This window comes from Cynocephalus volans, chromosome 1 (assembly GCF_027409185.1).
Source record: "Cynocephalus volans isolate mCynVol1 chromosome 1, mCynVol1.pri, whole genome shotgun sequence".
Classification (NCBI taxonomy): Eukaryota; Metazoa; Chordata; class Mammalia; order Dermoptera; family Cynocephalidae; genus Cynocephalus; species Cynocephalus volans.
The window spans coordinates 76,102,798-76,126,593 of record NC_084460.1 but is presented as its reverse complement, the minus strand read 5'-3'; the positions used below and the strand labels follow the sequence as shown (position 1 = coordinate 76,126,593).

Below are 23,796 nucleotides of genomic sequence, written 5' to 3'. Positions count from 1 at the left end.
AATAAAAACTTGCAAGAAATGTTTTTAAAAAGTTCTTCAGAGAGAAAGAAACTGATATAGGTCAGAAACTTGGATCTATATAAAGAAAGAAATACCCCTGTAGAAGAAATAAATGAAGGGGAAATAAAAACTTTTATTTTCTTTATTCTTACTTCATCTTACTTTTGAACAAACAAATAATAATTTATTCAAAATAATAATAGCAATAATTTATTCAATTATGTATGCTTTTGTATATGAGTGGTCATCAAAAAGTTCATTAAAAGATTTGCATTATCTTTTAATTCCATTTTACCCTCATATATACTCATATATAAGTGAAATGAATGACAGATACAAAGGATGGGAGGTAGGAACTAGAAATGTTTTGTTATTGTAAGGTACATGCACTAGCTGTGAAACAGTACAGTGTTACTTGAAACTGTACTAATCATTTCATTGTCTTTCTCTTAAGTTTTACCACCCATGTATGCATACCTAAACAATTGGTTTAATTTAGCCTACTTTTAAATTTGTTCTTTTTCTTACCTCTTTTATTAACGTTTTTTTGGTGAAATCAATCCATCTTATTGCATGTAGGTGTAATTCATTTACTTTCCATTATATAAAGATATTTTTTATTCATTTTACTATTAATATATAATAGCAATATTCTATAATATTAATATATTAATACATTTGGGTTTTTCTTAATGTCATTATAGACCATGCTTTTAAGAACACTCTTGTACATATATTCTGGTGCAAATGTACATGAACTTCTTTAGAATACATACCTAGAAGTAGATTAGGTGGATCATAGGATATACCTATCTTCAATTTTATTGGATAATACCAAATAATTTCCAAAGTAATTGATAGTACTCCCACCAATAGTGTACAGGAGTTCCTGTTGTTCCACATATTTACCAACATTTTATACTGGTTGACTTTTAAATTTTAGCCATTTGGGTGGGTGGGTTTATAAAGATATCTCATTGTGATTTTAATTTACATTTCCCTTCTTGCCAGTGAGGTTAAGTACCTGTTCGCATTATTATTTACCAGTTGTATTTTCACATTCATGAAGTACCTTTCTTGCCCTTTACCCATTTTTCTGTTGGGTTGTCCTCCCCCAACCCTTTCATATATAGAAGGAATTATTTATATGTTTTCACAACCCCTCTGGAGTTAGAATGTGTAGTGATTCAGTCCTTTAATGAGAACAGTTGATTATATGTGTGTGGGTCTATTTCAGGGCTCACTATTCTGCCCCATTTATTTATTTTTTTATTTTTTCATTGATACCACATGTCTTAATTACTGTAGTTTTACAGTGAGTCTTGACACTGGGTAGTATCAGTTCATTGACTTTGTTGTTATTCTTCAGTATTGTGTTGGTTATTCTAGTCTTTTGCCTTTCCCTATATACTTCTGAATCAGGAAAGTCAAAGCAGACCACTCTGGTATGGAAAAGTATTTTAATCACTAACATTGTTCAGAACTACTGGTACATGGTGATAATAAAAAGCATTTTGGTCAGTTTCATTATTGTTTTTAAATTTTATGCAGACCATGCACCCTATTCCTGCCTTGACCAGGGCATAACAAAAGAACATCTCCCGTATTCAGTCATTCATTATTAACTGAGTGTCTACTTAGTGTTAGGCATTGTATATGGCAAGGACTCAGAAAGTAATATTAGAGTATACTCAACATGATTTCTTAAATAAACTAAGGGTGATGATTGAGAAAACAAAAATACTCACGTACCTTTCTTGAATTTATGTATCGGGAGTTTCTTAAGTTGATCTTTACGAAGTCTGTTTCTTCTAGCTCTATGTCTGTCTTGGACAAATTTTGTGATCTAACAGTAAAAGAGAAAGAAAAGGAGTCAGATTTTAAACATGCAAACAGAATATGCCCATTGAAATAAATATCTTTTAAGTTTCTGGATAGCTTCTGCAAATCAATTCATTGTATTTAAGTCTTAATCACAATAGCATTAAAGTATTAAAGTACTGAATTACATTACTAATTAGTTAACCCATAAAATTCTCCTTTGAATTTTTTATTCATTTACCTTGACTATCTTTAATATACTGACAGAAACATTACAAATAACATATAAATGTTTGTTTGCATACAAAAGCACCATCCATAAAAGAAAAACTTGACAAATTTGACTACCTCAAAGTTCAGAACTTCTGTCCTCAAAAGACACTGTTAAAAAAATAAAAGATGAGCTACAAACAGAGAGAAAATATTTGCAAATTGCATACGTGATAAGGGAATTTTATCTGGAATATATAAAGAACTCTCAAAACTCCATAATAAGAAAAAAAACCTACTCAATTGATAAAACGGAAAAAAATGGACAAAATAGTTGAATAGACACTTCATGATAGAAGTTATACAAGAAGATATACAAATGGTAAATAAGCACTTGAAGAAATGCTCAACGTCATTAGTCAACAGAAAAACAAAACTTCAAATCATAAATACTACTATTGAATGACTAATTTAAAAGACTAACTAAACCAAGTGTTGGTGTGGAAGTGAAGGAAGTGGCACGCTCATACACTACTGGTGGGATTATAAAATGGTACAACCACTTTGGAAAACAGTTTGGTGATTTCTTTTAAATTCAAACATGTATTTATTATGTGACCCAATAATCTCACTCATAAATAAACTTACCCAATAAAAATGAAAACATATGTCCATATAACAACTGTTCATGTCAGCTTTATTTGTAATGGCTAAAAACTAGAAACCACCCAATGTCCATTAACAGGCAAATGGATAAACAAACTGCAGTACATTCATACAATGGAATACAACTCAACAATAAAAAGGAATGAGTAGTCAATACACTCAATAACATATGTAAAATCTCAAAAATAATTATGCTAACAGAAGGCAGACACAATAGAGTACATAGTTTATGATTCCATTTATATACAATTGTAGAAAATGAAAACTAATCCATAGTAACCAAAATCAGATTTGTGATTTCCTGGGAATGTGGGAAAGGGGGACATGAAGGAGAAATTGGAAGGGGTGAAAGAGAAGAATTACCAAGGAGCATGAGGAACTTTTCTGGGGTGATCAATATTTCATTATCTTGATTGTGGTGGTGGTTTCACAGGTGTATGTTTGTGTGCGTGTGTGCGCGTGTGTGTGAGAGAATATCAAAACTTAGCAAATTTTATAATTTCAATATGTGTAGTTCATTATATGTCAATCGTGCCTCAATAAATTTTTCAAAATGTTTAACAGTAGCCGCTAAAAACAATACAATGGAAGCTTTCAAGTCAACAGGAGAAAGGGAGAGAGAAAGTAAAAAGTAATCCAAATTTACATAGAAAAAAAATGGAACAAAAAGTAAACAATAGAAATTAATCCAAATATGTCTGTGATCACAATAAATGTAAATGGATTAAATTCACCAGTTTTTTAGAGACGTGTAACATACTGTATGAAGAAAAATTTCAACCATATCCTATTTACAAGACACAAGATTAAAACTGAATAACATATTAAGACAAAAGTAAAAGTAAAAACTAAAGGGATAAAGATACACAATAAAAATAATAAGCAAAAGAAAAGCTGGTATATGAGTGAAAGAATTTAAGGCAAAAATCATTAGAAGAGAGTCATAACAATGATAAAAAGGACACTCCACCTAGAAAATAACAAAATTATGGAAGAAATACACAAATTCATAAGATCAGCAATTTATAGCTTGAGCACACAAAAATTTAGAAGACTACAGACCTCTGCTATCCAGTCTGGTTGCCACCAGGTAAATGTGGCTTCTGAGCACTTGAAACATAGCTAATCTGAACTGAGATGTGCTATGAGTATAAAATACACACTATATTGCAAAGACTTAGTACAAAAGGAATGTAAAAATATTTATAATTATATCAATTGAATGTTGAAATACATTTTAGATTTATCAGGTTAAATAAATATAGTATTAAAACTAATCTCATCTGTTTCTTTTCATCTTTAATTTGGATATCAGAAATTTTCAAATTATAATAATGTGGCTCATAATATAGTTCTATCACTTAGCACTGCTTTAGAAAATAAACATGCAAAATACTGTGAACAACTTTGTTGATGCCTGCACAATTCCGTGAATATACTAAAAATTATTAAATTGTGCACTTTAAATGGGTCAGCTTTATGTTATCTGACTTATATCTCAATAAAGCTGTTATAATACTAAAAAAAAAGAGTAGACAAAACAAAATTCACAAGTTCAAACCAATGGATATAAACTCTACAGTCCACAAATCTTTTCACAAACATGGGGAATATTTATAAAATTTAACCACAAAACTATGCCACAAAGCAGGTCTTTGAAAATAACTAAAGAATTCATAACATACAATGTTTTCTGACCACAATGCAAGTGAATTGGAAATCAATGGGAATAGGAACAGTTATTTCTGAGGGAGCCTTATAATCAGCATCGCTCTTTGCCACTGGGATTCTAAATAACTTGCAGATGGAGGAAGGTGAAGTAACTTGCTCAATGAAGAAAGAAATAGAACTTTTTACTGAGCCATAGAATTAGGTTGCCTTAACCCAGATACAGGCAAAAACAACTTTGGAATGGAGTAGGCCTTTCCTTCACCCTGCCCCATACATAACTGCAGAACCAATCCTGGAGGAGCTGAATGAACACCTATGCCCTGACTACAGATTGATCCCAAAAGAAAGAAGGTGAAGCTGAGCCAAGTATGCCCAATTTATTCTTCTCAAATGTACCAGATAGATAAGACACTTCATCTCCCCCTAAGACAATGAGTAAAAAGGGTAGAAAAGGGCTAGGAGTTACAGTAATTGAGTTCCCCCTTCTTGTGGACGGAAACATCAGGAGTGGTAAAGAAACTCCTACATAACAATGAAATTTTTTTAAAAAATTTAAGTCAAATGAGAATAAAAAATTATCAAAAGTTATGGGTTATAGCTAAAGTGATTCTTAAAGAGAAATTTACAAACTAAATGCACATACTAGAAAGAAATATAATCCGCATTCAACTGAACAAGCTGGAAAAAGAAAAGCAATATAATTAAACAAAGTAGAAGAAAGAAAATACAAGTCATCCCTTGGTATCTGCAGGGGACTGATTCCAGGAACCTCCATGGACACCTGACTCCACAGGTGCTCAAGTTCTGCAGTGTGGAACACCCAGATATTTAAAGTCAGCCCTCTGTTTCTGCAGGTTGCATATCCCTGTATTTTAAACTGGATGGTTGAATCGGCAGATGTGGAACTGCAGGTAGGAGAGGGCTGTATTTATTGGGGGGAAAAAATCCACCTATACTCATAAGTGGACTCACACACTTCAAATCTGTGTTGTTCATGTGTCAACTGCAGTGATGGTTAAGAGCAGAAATTAATGATGAAGATAAAGCAAAAAATTTAGAATTTAAGTTCCACAAAAATATAAGCTGCTTGACAACAGGGATTTCCACCTATTTTGTTCACTGATGAATCTGCAGACCCTAGAGCAGTGCCTAGTTCATCATAGGTACAGAATAATTTATTAAATGAAAGTCTACTTCTTTGAAAGACTAATAAAAACATAAACTTCTGACAACAATGTGCAAGACACAGATGGACATTAATAAAGAGAACTCATTCAACATATAGTAGAAATTATCTTTTTTACTGAAACATAATTGATTATATGTATTTGTGGGGTACAGAGTTGACTATCAATACTTGTGTACAATATGTGATGATCAAATCAGGATAATAAGCATATTGGTCACTACAAAACGTAATCATTCTTTGTGTCCATTACCAATTTCTCACTAAATGCCTTCCCCCTCCCCTCTCCCACCTCTAGTAGCCATAATTCTGTTCTCTCCTGAAAGTCAATGTTTTATTGTTATTTTCCTTCCTTCCTCATTCCCTCCCTCCCTCTTATGAGTGGTACATGTGGTATCGCTCTGTGCCTGGCTTAAGAAATTTTCTTTAAATTGCTATGAGTATATGAATATTATAAATTGCATTATTCCACTACACTTGAAATCAGACACTTTCTTGGAAATATAATTAAGAAATAGAAAGTCATCTGAATGTCCACCTAACTATGGAAAAGGTCATTAGACCTAGATGATTTTATAGGCAATCTCCATCAAAACACACACACACACAAAACAATCAAGTGATAAACCCAATTTTATAAAAAAAAAATTTAGAAAATTTAAAAATTAAGAGAAAGCTTTAGTTTTATAATAGAATAATTTTGATTGTCTATTTTAGTGGTTTTTCTTAAATTATGGAAAAGTACACATAATCTTAAACATTTTTAAGTGTAGAGTTCTGTGGCTGAAGTATATTCATATTGCTATCACCATCATCCATCCATAGAACTCTTTTCGTCTTGTAGAACTGAAACTCTATACCCATTAAACAATAACTCCCCATTCTTCCATTCTACCTTCTGTCTCCATGAATTTGACTACTCTAGATATCTCAGGTAAGTGTAATCACGCAGTATTTGTCTTTTTGTGACTGGCTTATTTCACTTAGCATAATGTCTTAAGTTTCATCTATGTTGTAGCATGTGTCAGACTTCCTTCCTTTATAAGGCTGAATAATACTCCGTTGTATGTATAGGCCACAATTCACTTACCCATTCATCGGTCAGTAGACACATGGGTTGCTTACACCCTTGGCTATCATGAATAATGCTGCTGTGAACATGGGTGTACAACTATCTGAGTCCTTGCTTTTATTTCTTTTAGGTATATACCCAGAAGCGGAATTGCCAGATCATATGGTGGTTTTGTTTAATTTTTTGAGGAGTTGCCACACTATTTTCTACAGTGGCTGCTCCATTTTACATTCCTACAACAGTGCTCCCAGAATGTCTAGTTTTTTCTAGCCCTATAAAACTAAAGCTTTCCCTCACCTGGATATTCAGATTGTTAATATTTTAGGATATTTTGCAACTATGCCCAAGTATAAGATTGATCTATATTAGAAATCTGAATAATCCAAAAAATGTAAACACAAAATTTATACATCAGAATCAAATAGGATTATCCCCAGGATACAAAGATTTTTGAAATTTATAAAACAAATTAATGTAACATAACATATGAACAGAGTAAATGAGAAAAACCAATGATCATTACAACAGACAGAAGAAAAATATATAATTCAGTGCCATTTTTAAAAATAAGCAAATAAAAATCCGGTTTCTTCATTTTCAACCCTTATATTACTTTTTTCCCCTTGTTTTACCAGAAAATATAGTATAGTGTTAAATAGTAGGTACAACAATAAGCATCCATTTCCTGTTCCTTAGTTTTAAGGGAAGGCTTCTAATATTTCACCATTTTAATGAGGTTTATTCTAAGTTTTTAATCTATAATCTTTATCAGCTTAAGGATATTTTCTTCTACTCCTAGTTTGCCAAAGATATTTTGTTTGTTGTTTGCTTTTCTAACTTCTACCCTGAAAACCCAAGCTAATCAATGAGTAAATTACCAAAATAGAAGAATTCGGCAAGTTTGTAGACATAAGATTAATACGGAAAAATCAATAATGTCTAGTGCCCAAATCCTGGTTTCTAAATACAACTCTCAAGACTGGCTGGTTAGCTCAGTTGGTGAGAGTGTGGTGTTGATAACATCAAGGTCAAGGGTTTGGATCCCCATACTGGCCAGCTGTGAAAAAAATTAAAAATTAAAAAAATAAAATAAATAAATATACCTCTCCAGTAAAAGGAACCAGGGCTCCTTCCAAAAATGTCTGAATTCCAGGGCTGAGACCAGAAAAATATGAGATGAGCCTGAAGTATCTTTAGCACCAGACTGTAGTAAAGAAGTGCTTGAAAAAGCAAAAAGATGAGGTCGAATCAAACAGAGACAGGACTCAGCCTGACAGAACTCCCAATAGCCAAAACTCAAATAACTTAAAACAACAAAAATAATATAGCTATTGAATTATAACCCAAGTATAAAATAAATATATGAAGGTTCTTCAAAAAGTTCATGGAAATATTTGTAGTATCTTTCTATTTTTTCCATGAACTTTTTGAAGTACCCTTATACATGAAGGCACACTAATATAAATGACTGAACAAACAAATGCCAAGAAGAAAAATCTTCCTTATGGAAGAATTTCAAACAACATATGTAGACACTCTCCCCTCCAAGAGATAGAGATAATTCCTGCCTCTCCCCATATTTAGGGTGGGCTCTCCTTAGTGCCTCACTTCTAAAGAACAGAGTGGGGAAAGAAAAAATATCAACATTATAGTGGAGAAACTTGGCAAACACAACCTTAAACAAGGATGAAGGTTAACATCAGTGATGTTATATGGATATCAGGTATCTCCTGACATGTTTTAATGAGGAGGGCACTTAATCTGGGTAAAATTCTTTTCAGAAACCTATAACCCAGACTAATCATGAGAAAAAAAGAAGATTGAGAGATATTCTATAGGATATGTGGCCAGTCCTCTTCAAAACGTTCAAGGTCATAAAAAACAAGGACAGACTGAGCAACTGTCATAGACCAGAGGAGATTGAGAAGACATAATAACTAAATACAGTGTGGTACCCTGGATTCAATCCTAGAACAGAAAGAGTCATTAATGGAAAAACTGATGAAATCCAAACGAAGTGTGGAGAGTCCTGGGACAATACTTTGCAAACCACTGTTTTAGAGAAACTACATGTCATCCCCCTAAACTTCAAACCCTCATACTATTCTATTTTTACATTTTAATATAAAAATTTTCAAACTTTCAGAAGAGTTGAAAGAATTTCATAATAAATATCCATATATCCACCACCTAGATTCTACAATTTTACTATACTTTTTTTCATATATCTATTCATCCCTCTATCTACCCATCAATACATCCTACTTTTTTCTTACTAATTTTTTACAATGCTTTTCAAAGTAAACTGCAAGTATGACTATACTTCCCCCAAAATACGTCAGCATGTATATCATTACTGAGAGTTCAGTATCATTTACAAGTTCTTTTGAGGTAAAATTTACATGCAATGAAATGCACAGAACTCAAGTATACAATTTGGTGGATTCATACAAATGCCATACATTTGTGCAACCCAAACCTTTATCATGATAGAGAACATGACTCTGACACCCAGAAACTTCCCTCATACGCTTATCAATAAATCCCTCATCCCTCCACAACCCCCAGAAGCAATTACCATTCTAATTTTTTTTCCACTCAGATTATCTTTGCCTTTTCTAGAACTTCATCTACATGAACTCATACAATATGAACTCTTCAATGTCAGTCTTCTCTCACTCAATACAATGTTTTTTATATCCATCCATGCTAGTTTTTAAAAATTATTAGAAGTCAATTTACCTACCATGAAAATGACTATCAAGATGAGACAGATGCCCACAATGATGAGGAAGGGGATCAGGTAGTATTCCAGAGGAAGACTGAATTCTGGAACTAAGATAACGTGGCCCCTAGAAGAAAAAGTTGTCAAATTATGTTAATTAAAAACAAGGAAAAATATTTTTTTAAAAAGACATATAAATATTACAATTCAACACACCATACACATCTCATCTTTTAATAAATGATTTCCGATAATTTAAGGGATGCTTTTTACATCTTTAAGTCTATTTTACATATTTTTAAAAATAACTTGCCTACATAATTTTAAAAAGCTCTTAAACTGGGAAAAGGAAATTAGCTAATCAATACTTACTGTGCCTATCCTGGAGAGAAGTTATTTACTGAATTTAATAACCTAGACAAACATTATATTTTGTATGCAAAACCACCATAAAAAACAATGGTAGAGCCTTGGGTACCATGTCAACAAGAACCCCTACCTCAACCAAATTACTGTTCATCAGTTCCTCCTTATAGAAAAACTCTAGAGCCACTGTTGATAAAAATTATACTCCTTCCTCCCTATCTGCTTTACATGTACCTTTTGTACCAGGTATAATGGACACAGTCCCTGTGCCCTACACTCACCTGCAAGATATGGAATGAAAAACTGGTGAAGGAATTCACAAGAGTTGTGGCTTGCTCTCTATTCCTACCTACTCCACTGCTTGATTGAAAAAATTACAGAAAAGTGTGTACTGTGGGAATGCGGAGCAGGAAATGTTACATGCCTTATTTCCCTTTGTTACTAACCAAGTTATTACTTACTGTGATGTTACTATTACAAAAATTGACAGGGACCCATGAAATAAAACTGGGATCAGAATAAGCACACTATTTGAGCTGCATGAGCAAATTTTACATGGCATCAAAAACGTGCCTCAAAAATTTTAGTCTAGGGAAAAGTCTGTATAATGTTCAGTAAAGTGACTGATCTCTCCATTGGGTCCACTGTGCTACTAGACTAGTATGGTGCCAGCAACACTACCCTGTTAACCACTGCTGGGCTATTTTCAGGCAGTGAAACCAGGTACTTCATAACACAAGGTTTCAATGCAAAACAATTCTCAGATAAAAACATGATGCCTCTTTCCTCATACGAGGTGCTCAGAACACCACAGTGCTTAAGAAAAATAACATAAAAACCAACTATTTCTCTTCCAAGCCTGTTTTTAAATCTTCATACTATTATTTATCATACTCACATCCAAGGAGCTCTTCAAGTTTCACCAAAAACAAAAAGAAACAAGAAAGATAATACCAGAAATTTCCCCCCAATAACTTAAATACTTTGCTAAATCTGCTAGGATTGCTAGAATACAAGTAGCTTTTTACTTCAATCACCCTCCAGCAGAATGTGGGATGACAACAGCTTTCACATTCATTTTTGTAGCTTTGCATAAAATACTAAAGTGTCTGATGTATTATCAGTATAAAAATAGAAAATCAGCAGTAACAGGCCTAGACTACTCTATTTGATACCATTTCTTCCAGCATGAGGCCAGCTCTGTAAATATGTCCCTTTTCTTGACATAAACCCTATGAAATTGCCCTAAGCTAGTGGTACCATTTTTAAGTATAAAGACCTTTCCATGAGACACTAATCTTCTGCAACCTCCCTACCCCACACCCACCAACCTGCTATAAACTAACATTGTTGGGGTTTAGAAGCCAGACAACTGCATATCTTAAATTTAACCCATTGTAGTTTCTTAATATCTCAGCAGAAGGAAAGCTTACACCTCTTCTATTTTTTTCTTATGTTTATGACTGTCTAAGGCACATTTCGCCTGGATGAGATAAATAAATACCATTCTATGAGACAAACCCCAGGGTTGCTCAGAAATGAACAGAACTGCTAGGTGAGAAGATGCAAACTAAAATAAGAAATCAGGAAGTCCCAATAGACCAGAAATATGACACTTAACTAGAAACTTCCAGTGTGTTTGTAACTACAGAAATGGAATCAATTCCCGAATTTTCCAATAAGCACTATGTTAGGATTAATAGATCTGGGTTCTGAACTTAATGTTCTTCGTGTCCTATTAACGCTTTCCTGAAATATCTCAAACCATTTTAGTTTACTGTCACAATATATTGTGAGGATTTTTAAGGGTCTACAATTGATAGAAGGTTTTAAGCATCTTGAATCAAAAGTTCAATATACACTCAAGATACTGCTTTTTCTTAACCAAACTGCTAATGGTAGAGGTGGTTATAGTGATGATATAAGGTGAAGAACTACAACAGAATATCAGTCCTCTTGCTTCATTTCTATTTGCTGTGTCTGCCCAGAATTTCCACAGTTCAGCCTGCAGACTCATCTTCATCCTAGTCACAGATTATTTTGTATTTGAGGAAGAAGATATTTAAACAGCTTTCATAAATACCTTACCACACTGTCCCAAGTCCACCACTAAATACAGTATACCCCAGGAGTTCTGCAACTAAGACATGATCATTGAAGCAGAGTCCTAAGTAATCCAGGACACTGGGTCTTATTCTCTTCTGTATGAGTTCCCAGGCTAATTTCAAACCAGGTGTATAAGTCTAAACATTATAATAACAACCCGTCTAATTTCCCAGTCCCTCCATTGACACATGAAATCTTGCATTCTTGTCTGTTCTTCCTGACATCCAATCGCCACCAACCAAACTACGGAGCCCTAATGGACAGACCAACTTCCCAGGTAACAAACTGTGATCAGCCCAACTGTTGGATACCCCAGTATTTCAGCTGACTACTTGGTTAAACTTGACCCTTAAAGACAAAGCTCACAGCTGCCTCATCAAACATCCTACATCTCCTACTAGATAGGCCCAGTGCTCAGCCCTGGATTCCCATTTTTGGAACACCCTCTTTTGTCGCCAATACACTGCTCTGTCTTGTTGAGGAATCCTGAAGAAGCACAAGTGGGTGCCAGGAATGAAATTTTTAAAAAATGTAGTCCTTAACCATGAGAGAGAATATGGAGATCTTAGAGCTGAAAGGAACCTCAAGGTTCTTTGTTCTGACTCATTTTTGAAAGAGAAAATTGGTAATGAAGATTAAATGACCTCCTGAAGGGCACACCGCAGCAATCTCTCCAGTGTACCTCACTACTCACTGTGATCAAAAACAATCCTTTTTCTGCCTACAACTTGCAAAAGTTTTATGTCATCCAGTAATTTATCTTTCCTAGAAAAAAGTTACAAAATGCTTCTAGAGTTCAAGTGTTTAAAAGACCAAAATGGATACAGGACACCAGACAATTTATAAAAATGTTCCCTATGAATAAAGAAATGCTAGTTTGACCAATGAGTTTTCTTCTATCAGACAGTCAGGAAATTAAAGACTGATATTATATACAATGTTGGCAGAAGTAGGAGAAAACACTGGCTTTCCTAAAAATGTTAGTGGAAACATAACTGGTTCACCTTTTTTGAAGGGCAATATGACAATTGTTTACTGAAATTTAAGACTGTTTATACTTAATCTAGAAATTCCATTTTCAGGTGTTTTTACTAAAGAAACATTTGTACAACTGCACATAATGTATGGTTAAGGATATTATTATAGCACTCCCTGTGGTGGACAAAAATTGGAAGGAGGATAAGAGTTAACATTTATGAAGCATTGACTATGTACCAGGCATTCTAAGAATTTTATTAATGTGCTTAATCCTCCCTGCCTTCCTTTATTCCTATTTTTAAAAGTAGGGAGACTAAGACCCAGAGATGATAAAATTTTTGTTGAAGGTCACAAAGCTAAGAAGTAAGGGAAGCCAGGATTTGAATCCACACAACTCTGACTCTAAAGGCTATGCTTATAGCCAGAGGCTTTACTGATTAAGTAAACTGAGGTATATCTAAATAATGAACTATAATCCTATACTTTTTAGCAGTAGTTAAAAGAATGAACAGTAGCTTAAAAGAGTGAACTACAGTAAAACAGCAATTGATGGATACTCTCTAATATGATAAAAAGCCAGAATCTTACTAAAAGAAGAAACAAGAAGCTTTCTCACTAACCAGAGGAAAAAGACAACGATGCCTGCTATCTCCACTAGTATTTAACACAGTGTTGAAGGTATTAACAATGCAATTAAATAAGAGAAAGCAATCAGAAACATAAGAATTAGAAGGGAAAAGATAAAACTATTCCAATTTGTAATGGAAAAATTACCACCAAGAGTAAGAGAATTTAGTCAAATTGCAGGTTATAATAACATATAAAAGTGAGCTTTCATATACACAAATAAAAACCACTTACTAGATGTAATGAAAAAGAAGACCCCACTTATGACAGCAAACAATAAAATAGCTAGGAATGAATTTAATAAGAAATGTTTTTCTCACATAGATTTTGAACTAAAAAACTAAATTCCTGAGTACATAAAAGCAGAATTGAACAAACAAAAGGACATACCACATTCTTAAATAAGGAGACTTATCCTAAAAATATCAATTCTGTCTAAATTAGTTTGTAAATATAAGGTAATACCAATAAAAACATCACTAGGTTTTTCTGGAGCTAGACAAGTTGATTATCACATTCCTTTGGAAGAGAAAATTGGAACCCTCATACATCAAGGGGAGGAATATAAAATGATGTAGGCACTTTGGACAAACCTCTGGCATTTCCTCAAAAAGCTAAACACAGAGTTACCATATAACCCAGCTACTCCATTCTAGGAATATACCCAAGAGAAATAAAACATATGCACAAATAAAATCTTGTACACAAATTTCAGCAGCATTACTGATAATAGCCAAAATGTGGAAACGTGCTAAATGTCCATCAACTGATGAATGGATAACAAATGTGGTATATATCCATACAATGGAATATTATTCAGCAATAAAAAAGAATAAAGTACCAATACATGCTATAATGAACCTTGAAAACATTATGCTAAGTGAAAAAAGCCAATCACAAAAGACCACATATTACATGATTTCATTTATGTGAAATTACCAGAACAAACAAATCCACAGAGACAGAAAGTAGGTTAGAGGTTGCCTGGGGCTGGATAGGTGAAGAGGGAACGGGTAATAGAGAGTGACTACAAATATGTAGAGAGTTTCTATTTGAATTGTCAAAAAAGTTCTAAAATTACAATGTGATGATGCACAACTCTGAAAATATACTAAAATCACCGAACTGCATATTTTACATGAGTAAATTTTATGGTATATGAAATATGTCTCAATAGAGCTGCAAAAAAAAAATTCATTTGGAAGAATAAACAAGAAAGAATAGCTTAAAAAACCTGAAAAAGAGGAATGGGTGTGGGGAAATGGCCAGCCCTATCAGACACTGGTGCATATTATAAAACCCTATTATGAAAAATAGCATGTATTGGCAGACAAATGATAATGAACAAAAAACTCAATTATGCATAGAAATATAGCAGCATCTTAAATAGGGTAGAGAGATGTTCATTTTAAGAAGCAGTACTGGGATAACTAGATGGCTATTTGGAAAAAGATATGAATGAACATATTCCTCAAGCCATCTATACAATAAGTTACAAATGAGCCAGAGATTTAATGTTAAAAGTGAAACCATACAAGTATAAATGTGGGTGAATTCCTCTATAATGTAGGAGTGGGGAAAACTTTAAGACTCAAGAAGACCAGAAGCCCAAAAGAAAAAGCTAATATAATTGATTACATTAAAAAAACAAATACCACAAGTAAAATTAGAATGTTGAAATACAAAAACATACTTGTAATCTGTCACAAACAAGTGGCTAACATATGTAATACAGAACTTCTAAAAAGGAAAGAAAATGACCAACAACATAATAGGAAAAATGAGCCAAACAGTTCATGGAAAACAGAATGCAAATACTCTTAAACATAAGAAAAAATGCTCAAATTTGCTTGTAATAAGAGAAATAAACAGTGAAACTATACAGGATACCATTTCTCACCTATCCAATAAGCAAAAATACAAAAATCTGACAACATACACTTTGTTGGTAAGGCAGTGGTAAAAGAGACATTCCCATACTCATATATTGCTGGCACAACACTTATGGATGGAAATTTGACAATATCTAGCAAAAATACATATACATTCAACCTCTGAGCTAGCAATTCCACTTCCAGGAATCTATTCCAAAATAGATGTACACTGGCAAAAAATAAGACTCATACATATGGTTATTCACTACAGCAATATTTATAATAGCAAAAGAAAGTAAACAATTCAAATCTCCATCAGTGGGTAACTGGCTGATTAAACTGGCACATCCACAAAATAGAGTTCTATACAGCTTTAAAAAGGACTGAAGAATATCTCTATCTACTCATATCTCCAGGATATACTGTTAAGTCAAAAGCAGGATGAGAAATAGTGTTTATGTACTGAGGGTGGGATATGGGGGAAAAGAGATATGTATCTGCCTGCAATTTTTTAAATGTAATAAATCAAAGAATAAACTAAAATTTTTTTTTAAAAATTGTTGCTTATCGGGCCGACCCTGTGGCGCACTCGGGAGAGTGTGGCGCTGGGAGCGCGGCAGCACTCCCGCCGCGGGTTCGGATCCTATATAGGGATGGCCGGTGCGGTGCGCTCACTGGCTGAGCGCGGTGTGGCCGGTCACAACAACAACAACCAAAAAGAAATTGTTACTTATAAGTTAAGAATAGGAACAGGATAGACAGGGTGGATGATAATTAGAATGTTGACTTCTTTGAATATACACTGTTTTGTTGAGTTTGACTTTAAGTTTGTATGTAATTATAAAAGTCACAACTGGGGGGAAGGAGAACAATCCCTAAAATCTTAAAGCAAATGAATCAAATAGACCTGTGTTTCCAGATGATAGCATCAGCACACAGAAGAATATTTCACATGTCTTTAAAACAAAATAAAGATTTTACGTAGCTATTATGATATAGCCTAAGCAGAGAAAGAACTGTTTTTTAAAATTTTTGATAGTACCATTGATATTATTCTTCTGAGTCTGTTGTGTGTGTATTGTATAAATGAATAAATAAATTATTATGTTGGTGTCTTCCAGCATAGAAAAATACAGTTTTAAGATCAATGAAGTAAAAATCCTGTTGTCTTGAATTCAAATTGGAAGCAACAGTATGCTCTCATGATTTATTGTATCTTTAAAGAACGTGTATTTCTTAGCTCTGTCCACTGAAAGAATGAAAGGGGGCCTGAGGGTGGAGTAGTTAGATAGACAGATAATAGATAAATAGGTAGATAGAGTGGGCAGATAGATAGATAGATAGATAGACAGATAGATAGATAGATAGATATAGATAAACAGACAGACAGATATCTACAATCCCTTATGCACAATTCTGAAACCTAAAGAACTTTAAAGAAAAAAAAATTCACTTCAGTCTATTTGAAATGAACTGACATGAGAATATACTCATACATTCATTGCAGATACATTTATTTGTTTGATAATGGGATACTCCCTCAAATCCTATTTGGAATGTTACTTAACTTTTAAAATACCAAAAATTTTTCCAATTCCTCAATACATTTGTCTTCAAAAAGTGGGATCAGGGATTTTGTGGTCTTGTATTAACATGGAAAGGGACTAAATATTAAGCAAATAAAGCAAATTACAAAATATTACGTATCGTATGGTTCCATTTTATGAGCACGTTACCATTACTTAAAGTGAGAAATCAAATATGAAGGAAACTTAAAGGCTCTTTTTAAAACTACAGCTGTTGCTGGGGAATAGCATCGATAGGGACTTCCACTTTAAATATTTTATATTTCTGAATTTTTCCATATTTTACCCTCATGTATGCACTACTCTAACTGATTTTATACTTAAAAACATGAAATACTCTTTAAAATACATATTAAGATATAGAATTTTTCTAAATGAGGGAATAAGATTAAGGTAAGATCAAGTATTAGTTCTCCCTTCTGTTAACTATCTAAACATGGCTGACAAAATACCCTTGGCATAACTATTTTTGATACAAAACCCAAAATGATATTCCTAACATAATAAACATTAAGTTATTAGGAAATATCATTTTGGATGAGATGATCTCGGTTATATGTGAACAGCATTTTAAATATCAATACTATATGAGGGAAATGACAAAAAAAGGAAACGAGAAACTTTGCCCTCTTCTTTTTATACATTTCCAAACTCAAATATTCATGGATTTTCTCCTTAAATAATTAGAATTGGATTTCATTGTGCCAGTTTCCTCTTTTGGCAAATGTAGATAATAAGTGATAACAACCACCTCTACAGAGTTGTTGTGAGAATTAAATGGATGACAAATATAGAAGTCTTGCTTTCATAAGTACCAGGTACTTGCTAAATGCTCAATAAATATTAGTTGCTCATATTATTAATATTTTTCTTACTATTCCTCTTAGCCAAAAGTCTGCTCCTGCCAACTATGTTTTGGGGATCTGTTTCATGAGAGAAGCTCTAAAGTGTTCATTGCACTGTGTTCCATATTAGATGAGACAGCTGTGCCTTAAGTTAATTTTAGTCTATATGTTACCTTTGTAATGACATTTTGCGGGGGAAGATCCATACAGAAGTTTTTATTCCAAATCAAACTTTTCAACCTTGAAAATTGACTTTTTGTCTTTGTAAAAGTTGGTCACTTAATACACTATGTTTTGGATTGTTTATAAAATAACAAATTTATTTTTAATAAAATACAAACATTTGTTAATAGAAAATGTAATATAAATGTAAGTTGCATTGTTTTTAAATTCAGTGGTTTGATTAAACCATAAAATGGAAAGTTTTGTTATCTTTTTAGCAACATGAGTGACTTACTCTCTCTGACATTAATATATTTCCAACATAGGAATCATACACTGAAGAAATAGTACAATACACTAAGTCTTAAAATCATAATGACTTAAAAAAAGATAATTTAGCACAACAGAGTTCATCTAAAACATAATCTTGTTTACAACTAATATCATATAATTCTACCCTACCATATATTTTTTATATTCATTACTTACCCTTTTTCGTACGTGAATTCATCTTTCAGGGAATTAGCTGATGATTCACCAATAAAGACAGAAGGAATGTCAATTTTCTTTAACACATTAACTGTAAAAAGAATAATAAAATTATTCTTAAAAGCCATACTTAGTGTACAATCAACTTAATTTTCTTCATAATAACAGCAAATGTAACTAGAAACAATTACAATCAAATTTAATTTTCTATTGGCTGATTTTCCAGATTGCAGATTTATACTTATCATCAAAGTGGCTGAGAAACACTGTAACATTTACAATAACAAAACTAAATATATATTACTTCGCTTAATCATCTCAATACAAGTCCTATAAAATTAAGACATAATTTTTATTTTTAATATTTGCATTTGATTTATTCCTCTAGAGGCATAACTCTAACTGTTAGAGAAGGCATTTTAGGTTTTCTTCCCACACATAACTTAATTCCTAAATGAAAAGGAGAAAAAGTTTCTCTTACATACCCATTTTCCAGGAGAGGTGTAAGCCAGAGAATGTAAGAAAAGACCACTTAACAAAAGTCTAAAAAATAACACCACCCATCTCTGGCTTTCCAGAGTGAAAGGCTGACAGAAGAAGTTCATAAAGGGCATAGGATAGAAAAGCTGGGTAAATTTCTACTTCCTCTTAAAGCTGGAGTTCATGGTAAAGCTTTGTGTTTTGATTGGTGTCTTTAAAAAATTTGAATCTTTCACCCATATTCAAAACCAAAATCAAATGCCACCAAAAAAGAATTCTGCAAAAATTACCCATTACTCAGGAATAGAAATAAAAACAATTCTCTTAATGTTACTATTAGAAAAATCAGCCTTTTTATTAGCTGTGAGTTAATTCAACAGATTCAGCTGTAGAGAAAGTCCATTTATTTTCTTTTTATAGTTATCAAAACAAAACAAGATACAACCACAATCCTTGCACCCAAAGACAAATATTTTATTTGAAGTAATAAACAGTTCTGTAAGTTTTTACAAATATATACAGTTATGTAACCACAATATATAGGATGTTCCACTAACATATAAAACAGCTGTATAGGAGAAGGTCAATATTAAAAGATGTATTGTGAAACAAATTTTTAAAAAGTCGGGGGGATGGATAATGCCAAAGCACAGAGATGACTTTGGATTTTTCTTTTTTCTTAGAAATCAAAGTTAAGTTGTAATTAGTCTAAAATAATTTGTTATAACAATTTTTGTAAGCCTCATGATAACCATAACACAAAAACTTAGAACAGACATACTAAAAATATATATTAAGAAAGCAAAAAGTAAGCTAGAAAAAAACCACTCAACTACAAGGGAAGGTGGTAAGACCAAAAAAAGGAAAAAAGAATTCAAAAGACAACCAGAAAAAAATAGCAGAACGGCAGTAACAAGTCCCTATATATCAATAATAACCATAATAAACAGATTAAATGCCTCCATTAAAAAACAGAGAGTGGCTGAATGATTATAAGACAAGAACCAACAATATGCCACCTACAAGAAAAATCACCTAACCCATAAAAACACACACCGGCTGAAACAGAAGGGATGGAATAAGATATTTCATGCAAATGGGAACCAAAAAAGATCAGGAGTAGCTATACTTTTATATGATAAAATAAACTTCAAGCCACGGAAAGTAAAAAAAAGATAAGAAAGGTCATTATATAATGATAAAGGGATCAATTCAACAAGAGGATATAACAATTCTAAATATACATGCACACAACTCCAGAGCACCCAATTAAATAAAATAATAATGGACATAATGGAAGAGATTGACTCCAATGCAATACCAGTTGGTGACTTTAACACCCCACATTCAGCAAAGGACAGATTATGCAGACAGAAAATTAGCCAGGAAACATCAGAATTAATCTCTATTATAGGCTGACTTGACCTAACAGACATTTACAAAACATTTCGTCCAGCAGCTGCAGACTACACATTCTTCTCAGGAACATATGCAACATTCTCTAGAACAGCCCATATGTTGGGTAAACAAAATTCTCAATAAATTTTTAAAAATCAAAATAATATCAACTACTTTGTCTGACCACAATGGAATAAAACTAGAAATCAAGGACAAAAGGGACACTAGAAACCATATGAATACATAGATATATAAACAATATGCACCTAAACAACAAATGCATCAAAGAAGAAATCAAGAAGGAAATTAAAAAATTCCTGGAGGGAAAAAAAATTCCTTGAGATAAATGAAAATGAAAACACTACTTGCCAGAACCAATGGGATACGGCAAAAGCAGTTCTAAAAGTAAAGTTTACAAAAATAAATGCCTAGGTCAAAAAAGAAGAAAGACTCCAAAGAAACAATCTAATGTTAAACTTCAAGGTGCTAGGAAAATAAGAACAAACCAAACCCAAAATTGGCAGAAGAACAGAAATAACAAAGATCAAAAAATAAATAAATGAATTTGATTAAATAAAGAGCTGGTTTTTGGAAAAGATAAACAAAATTGGTAAACCTTTAGCTAGAATAATGACCAAAAAAAAAGAGAAAACTCAATAATTTCAGAAATGAAAAGGAGACATTACAACTGATATGACAGAAATACAAAGGCTCATAAAAGACTACTATAAACAACTATAAGTGAACAAACTGGAAAAACTAGAAGAAATGGATAAGTTCCTGGACATATACAACTTACCAAGGTTGAATCATAAAGAACGAGAAAACCTATACAGACCAATAAAAAGCAATGAGATTGAAACAGTGATAAAAAGTCTCCAGCAAACAAAACCTCAGAACCAGATGGCTTCACTGCTGAATTCAACCAAACATTTAAAGAACTAATACAAAGCCTTCTCAAACTCCTCAAAAAAATTGAAGAAGGAATACTTCCAAACTCATTCTACAAGGCTAACATTAACCTCATACCAAAACCAGAAAAAGACAACAAAAAAAGAATACTAGAGACCAATATTCCTAATTAACACAGATGCAAAAATCCTCAATAAAATACTAGCAAACAGAATCCAACAACACATTAAAAATATCATTCATCATGATCAAGCGGGATTTATCCCAGGGATGCAAGGATGGTTCAACATGCACAAATCAACAAACAAGATACATCGTATCAATAGAATGAAGAGAAAAACCATATGATCATTTCAATAGATGAAGGAAAAGCATTTGTAAAATCCAACACCCCTTCACAATAAAAACACTCAACAAATTAGGTGTAGAAGAAATGTACCTCAACACTATAAAGGCTATATATGACAAACCCACAGCTAGTATCATACTGAAAGGACAAAAACTGTAGGCTTTTCCTCTAAGATTTGGAACAGGACAAAGAAGCCCACATTCCCCACTCTTATTGAACGTGGTACTGGAAGTTTTAGCCAACACAGTAAAGCAAGAGAAAGCAACAAAGGGCAACCAAATCTGAAAGGTGGAAGTCAAACTATCCCTACTTAAAGATGACATGATCATATACATAGAAAACCTAAAGACTCAACCCAAAAATTACTAGAATAAATTAATTCAGTATAGTGGCAGGATACAAAAATCAATAGCCTTCCTATATTCCCATAGTAAAATAGCTGAAGAAGAAATTATGAAAGTAATCCCATTCACAATAGCTACCAACAAAAGAATAGAAAAGAAATATCTAGAAGCAAGTTTAACCAAGAAGATGAAAGACCTGTACAGTGAAAACTAGAAAACATCAATGAAAAATTGAACTGGACACAAATAAATGGAAAGATATCCTGTGTTCTTGGATTGGAAGAATTAACATCATCAAAATGTCTATATTACCCAAAGCAATCTACATATACAATGCAATTCATATCATAATACCAATAACATTCTTCACAGAAATAAGAAAAACAATCTTAAAATTTGTATGGAATCCCTTATAACTAAAGCAGTCTTGAACAAAAAGAACTAAGTTGGAGGCATCACACATCTTGACTTCAAAATATACTATAAAGCTATAGTAACCAAAACAGCATGGTACTGGCATAAAAACAAACAAATAGACCAATGGAACAGAGTAGAGAGCCCAGAAATAAATCCACACACTTAAACAGCCAACTGATTTTTGACAAAGGTGTCAAGAGTATGCAGTAGGGAAAGGACAACCTCTTTTAAACGGTGCTGGGAAAGCTGGATATCCACACGCAGAAGATTGAAACTAGACCCCTATCTCTCACCAGAAAAATCAATTCAAAATGGATTAAAGACATAAATCTAAAACCCAAAACTACGAAACCACTGGAAGAAAACATAGAAGAAACACTACACCACACGAAAGTGGGCAGCACTTTTTTGAGCAAAACTACAAAGGCACAGACAACTAAAGCAAAAATACACTAATGAGATTACATCAAAAAAAAAAAAAGAAAAGAAAAGAAAAAGCTTCTGCACAGCAAGGGACACTATCAATAAAATGAAGACACAACCTACAGAATAGGGGAAAGTGATTGCAAACTACACGTCAGACAAGGGGCTAATATCCAGAATATATAAGGAGCTCAAACAACTCAATAGCAAAAAAACAAACAGCCCAGTTAAAAAATGGGCAAAAGGATCTGAACAGACATTTCTCAAAAGAAGACATACAAATGGGCAACAAGCACATGAAAAAATGCTCAAAATCACTAATCATCAGGGAAATGCAAATTAAAGCCACATGAGAGTGAGACTCCATAAGTCTGCCTGCTGCCATCTCAATCTCCACATGTTGGTGCCAAAAATAGGTGCCACAGGCCACCCATAACTTACGACTCAGAGGTGGAACTTGAGTCCTAGTAGAGTGGCTTGAGACCCAGGAGAGTTGCCTGAAATCCAATCCTAGGGGAACTGAGCATTTCCTATCTCAATTTGATTATATATATGACATCAGATTTTATTCTGGAAATAAGAATTTTGTAATTAAGATGGCAGAAGAGACGGACCCCAGCATCACTGTCTCCCACAATCGACCAATTCACAACTATTAAAAGCAAAGACTGCCAAGCTGGGGCTTCTAGAGCTCAGGAAAAGAGGAGGAGAGACCTATGGAGTTCATGAACACAGGATAAGCCACAATAAAGAAAGAAGGGACCTCTCTGACCATTTTGAGCCCTGGCCACTTCAAGGCTGGCCCTGGTGAGCACAGGGGCCAAGAGCTGGCAAAAACTGCAGCTGTGCCCTTTCTGTGAAGTTGCTTGGAGACTGCAGGGAAGAGGAGGGCTTTGGTGGCCCCCAGGCCAGCAAGACACTGAAAGGGTTCCCATGGACACACCTAGGAGCGAGGGGCCACACACAACTGAAACAAAAATCCACTCAAAGGTCGGTGAGACATTGCAAGGGACCAGTGTATGGCCTGCCCCATGGGAAATGTTTGGAGTGCAGGTGGTGAGGGAGACATGCCCACTGGGGGAACACTGA

General features: G+C 33.5%; 1 protein-coding gene across 3 annotated transcripts in view; it reads right to left on the bottom strand.

Moving 5' to 3' along the window:
* RNF13 (ring finger protein 13) overlaps positions 1-23,796 on the bottom strand; it is a 152,497-nt gene that overhangs the window by 23,956 nt on the left and 104,745 nt on the right. For all 3 annotated transcript variants that reach the window (XM_063076804.1, XM_063076812.1, XM_063076821.1), the window contains 3 exons: positions 18,385-18,475; positions 9,373-9,478; positions 1,753-1,846 (listed from right to left, as the gene is read on the bottom strand). In XM_063076804.1, the coding sequence (XP_062932874.1) occupies positions 1,753-1,846; positions 9,373-9,478; positions 18,385-18,475 (291 nt within the window). The remainder of the gene's footprint in view (positions 1-1,752; positions 1,847-9,372; positions 9,479-18,384; positions 18,476-23,796) is intronic.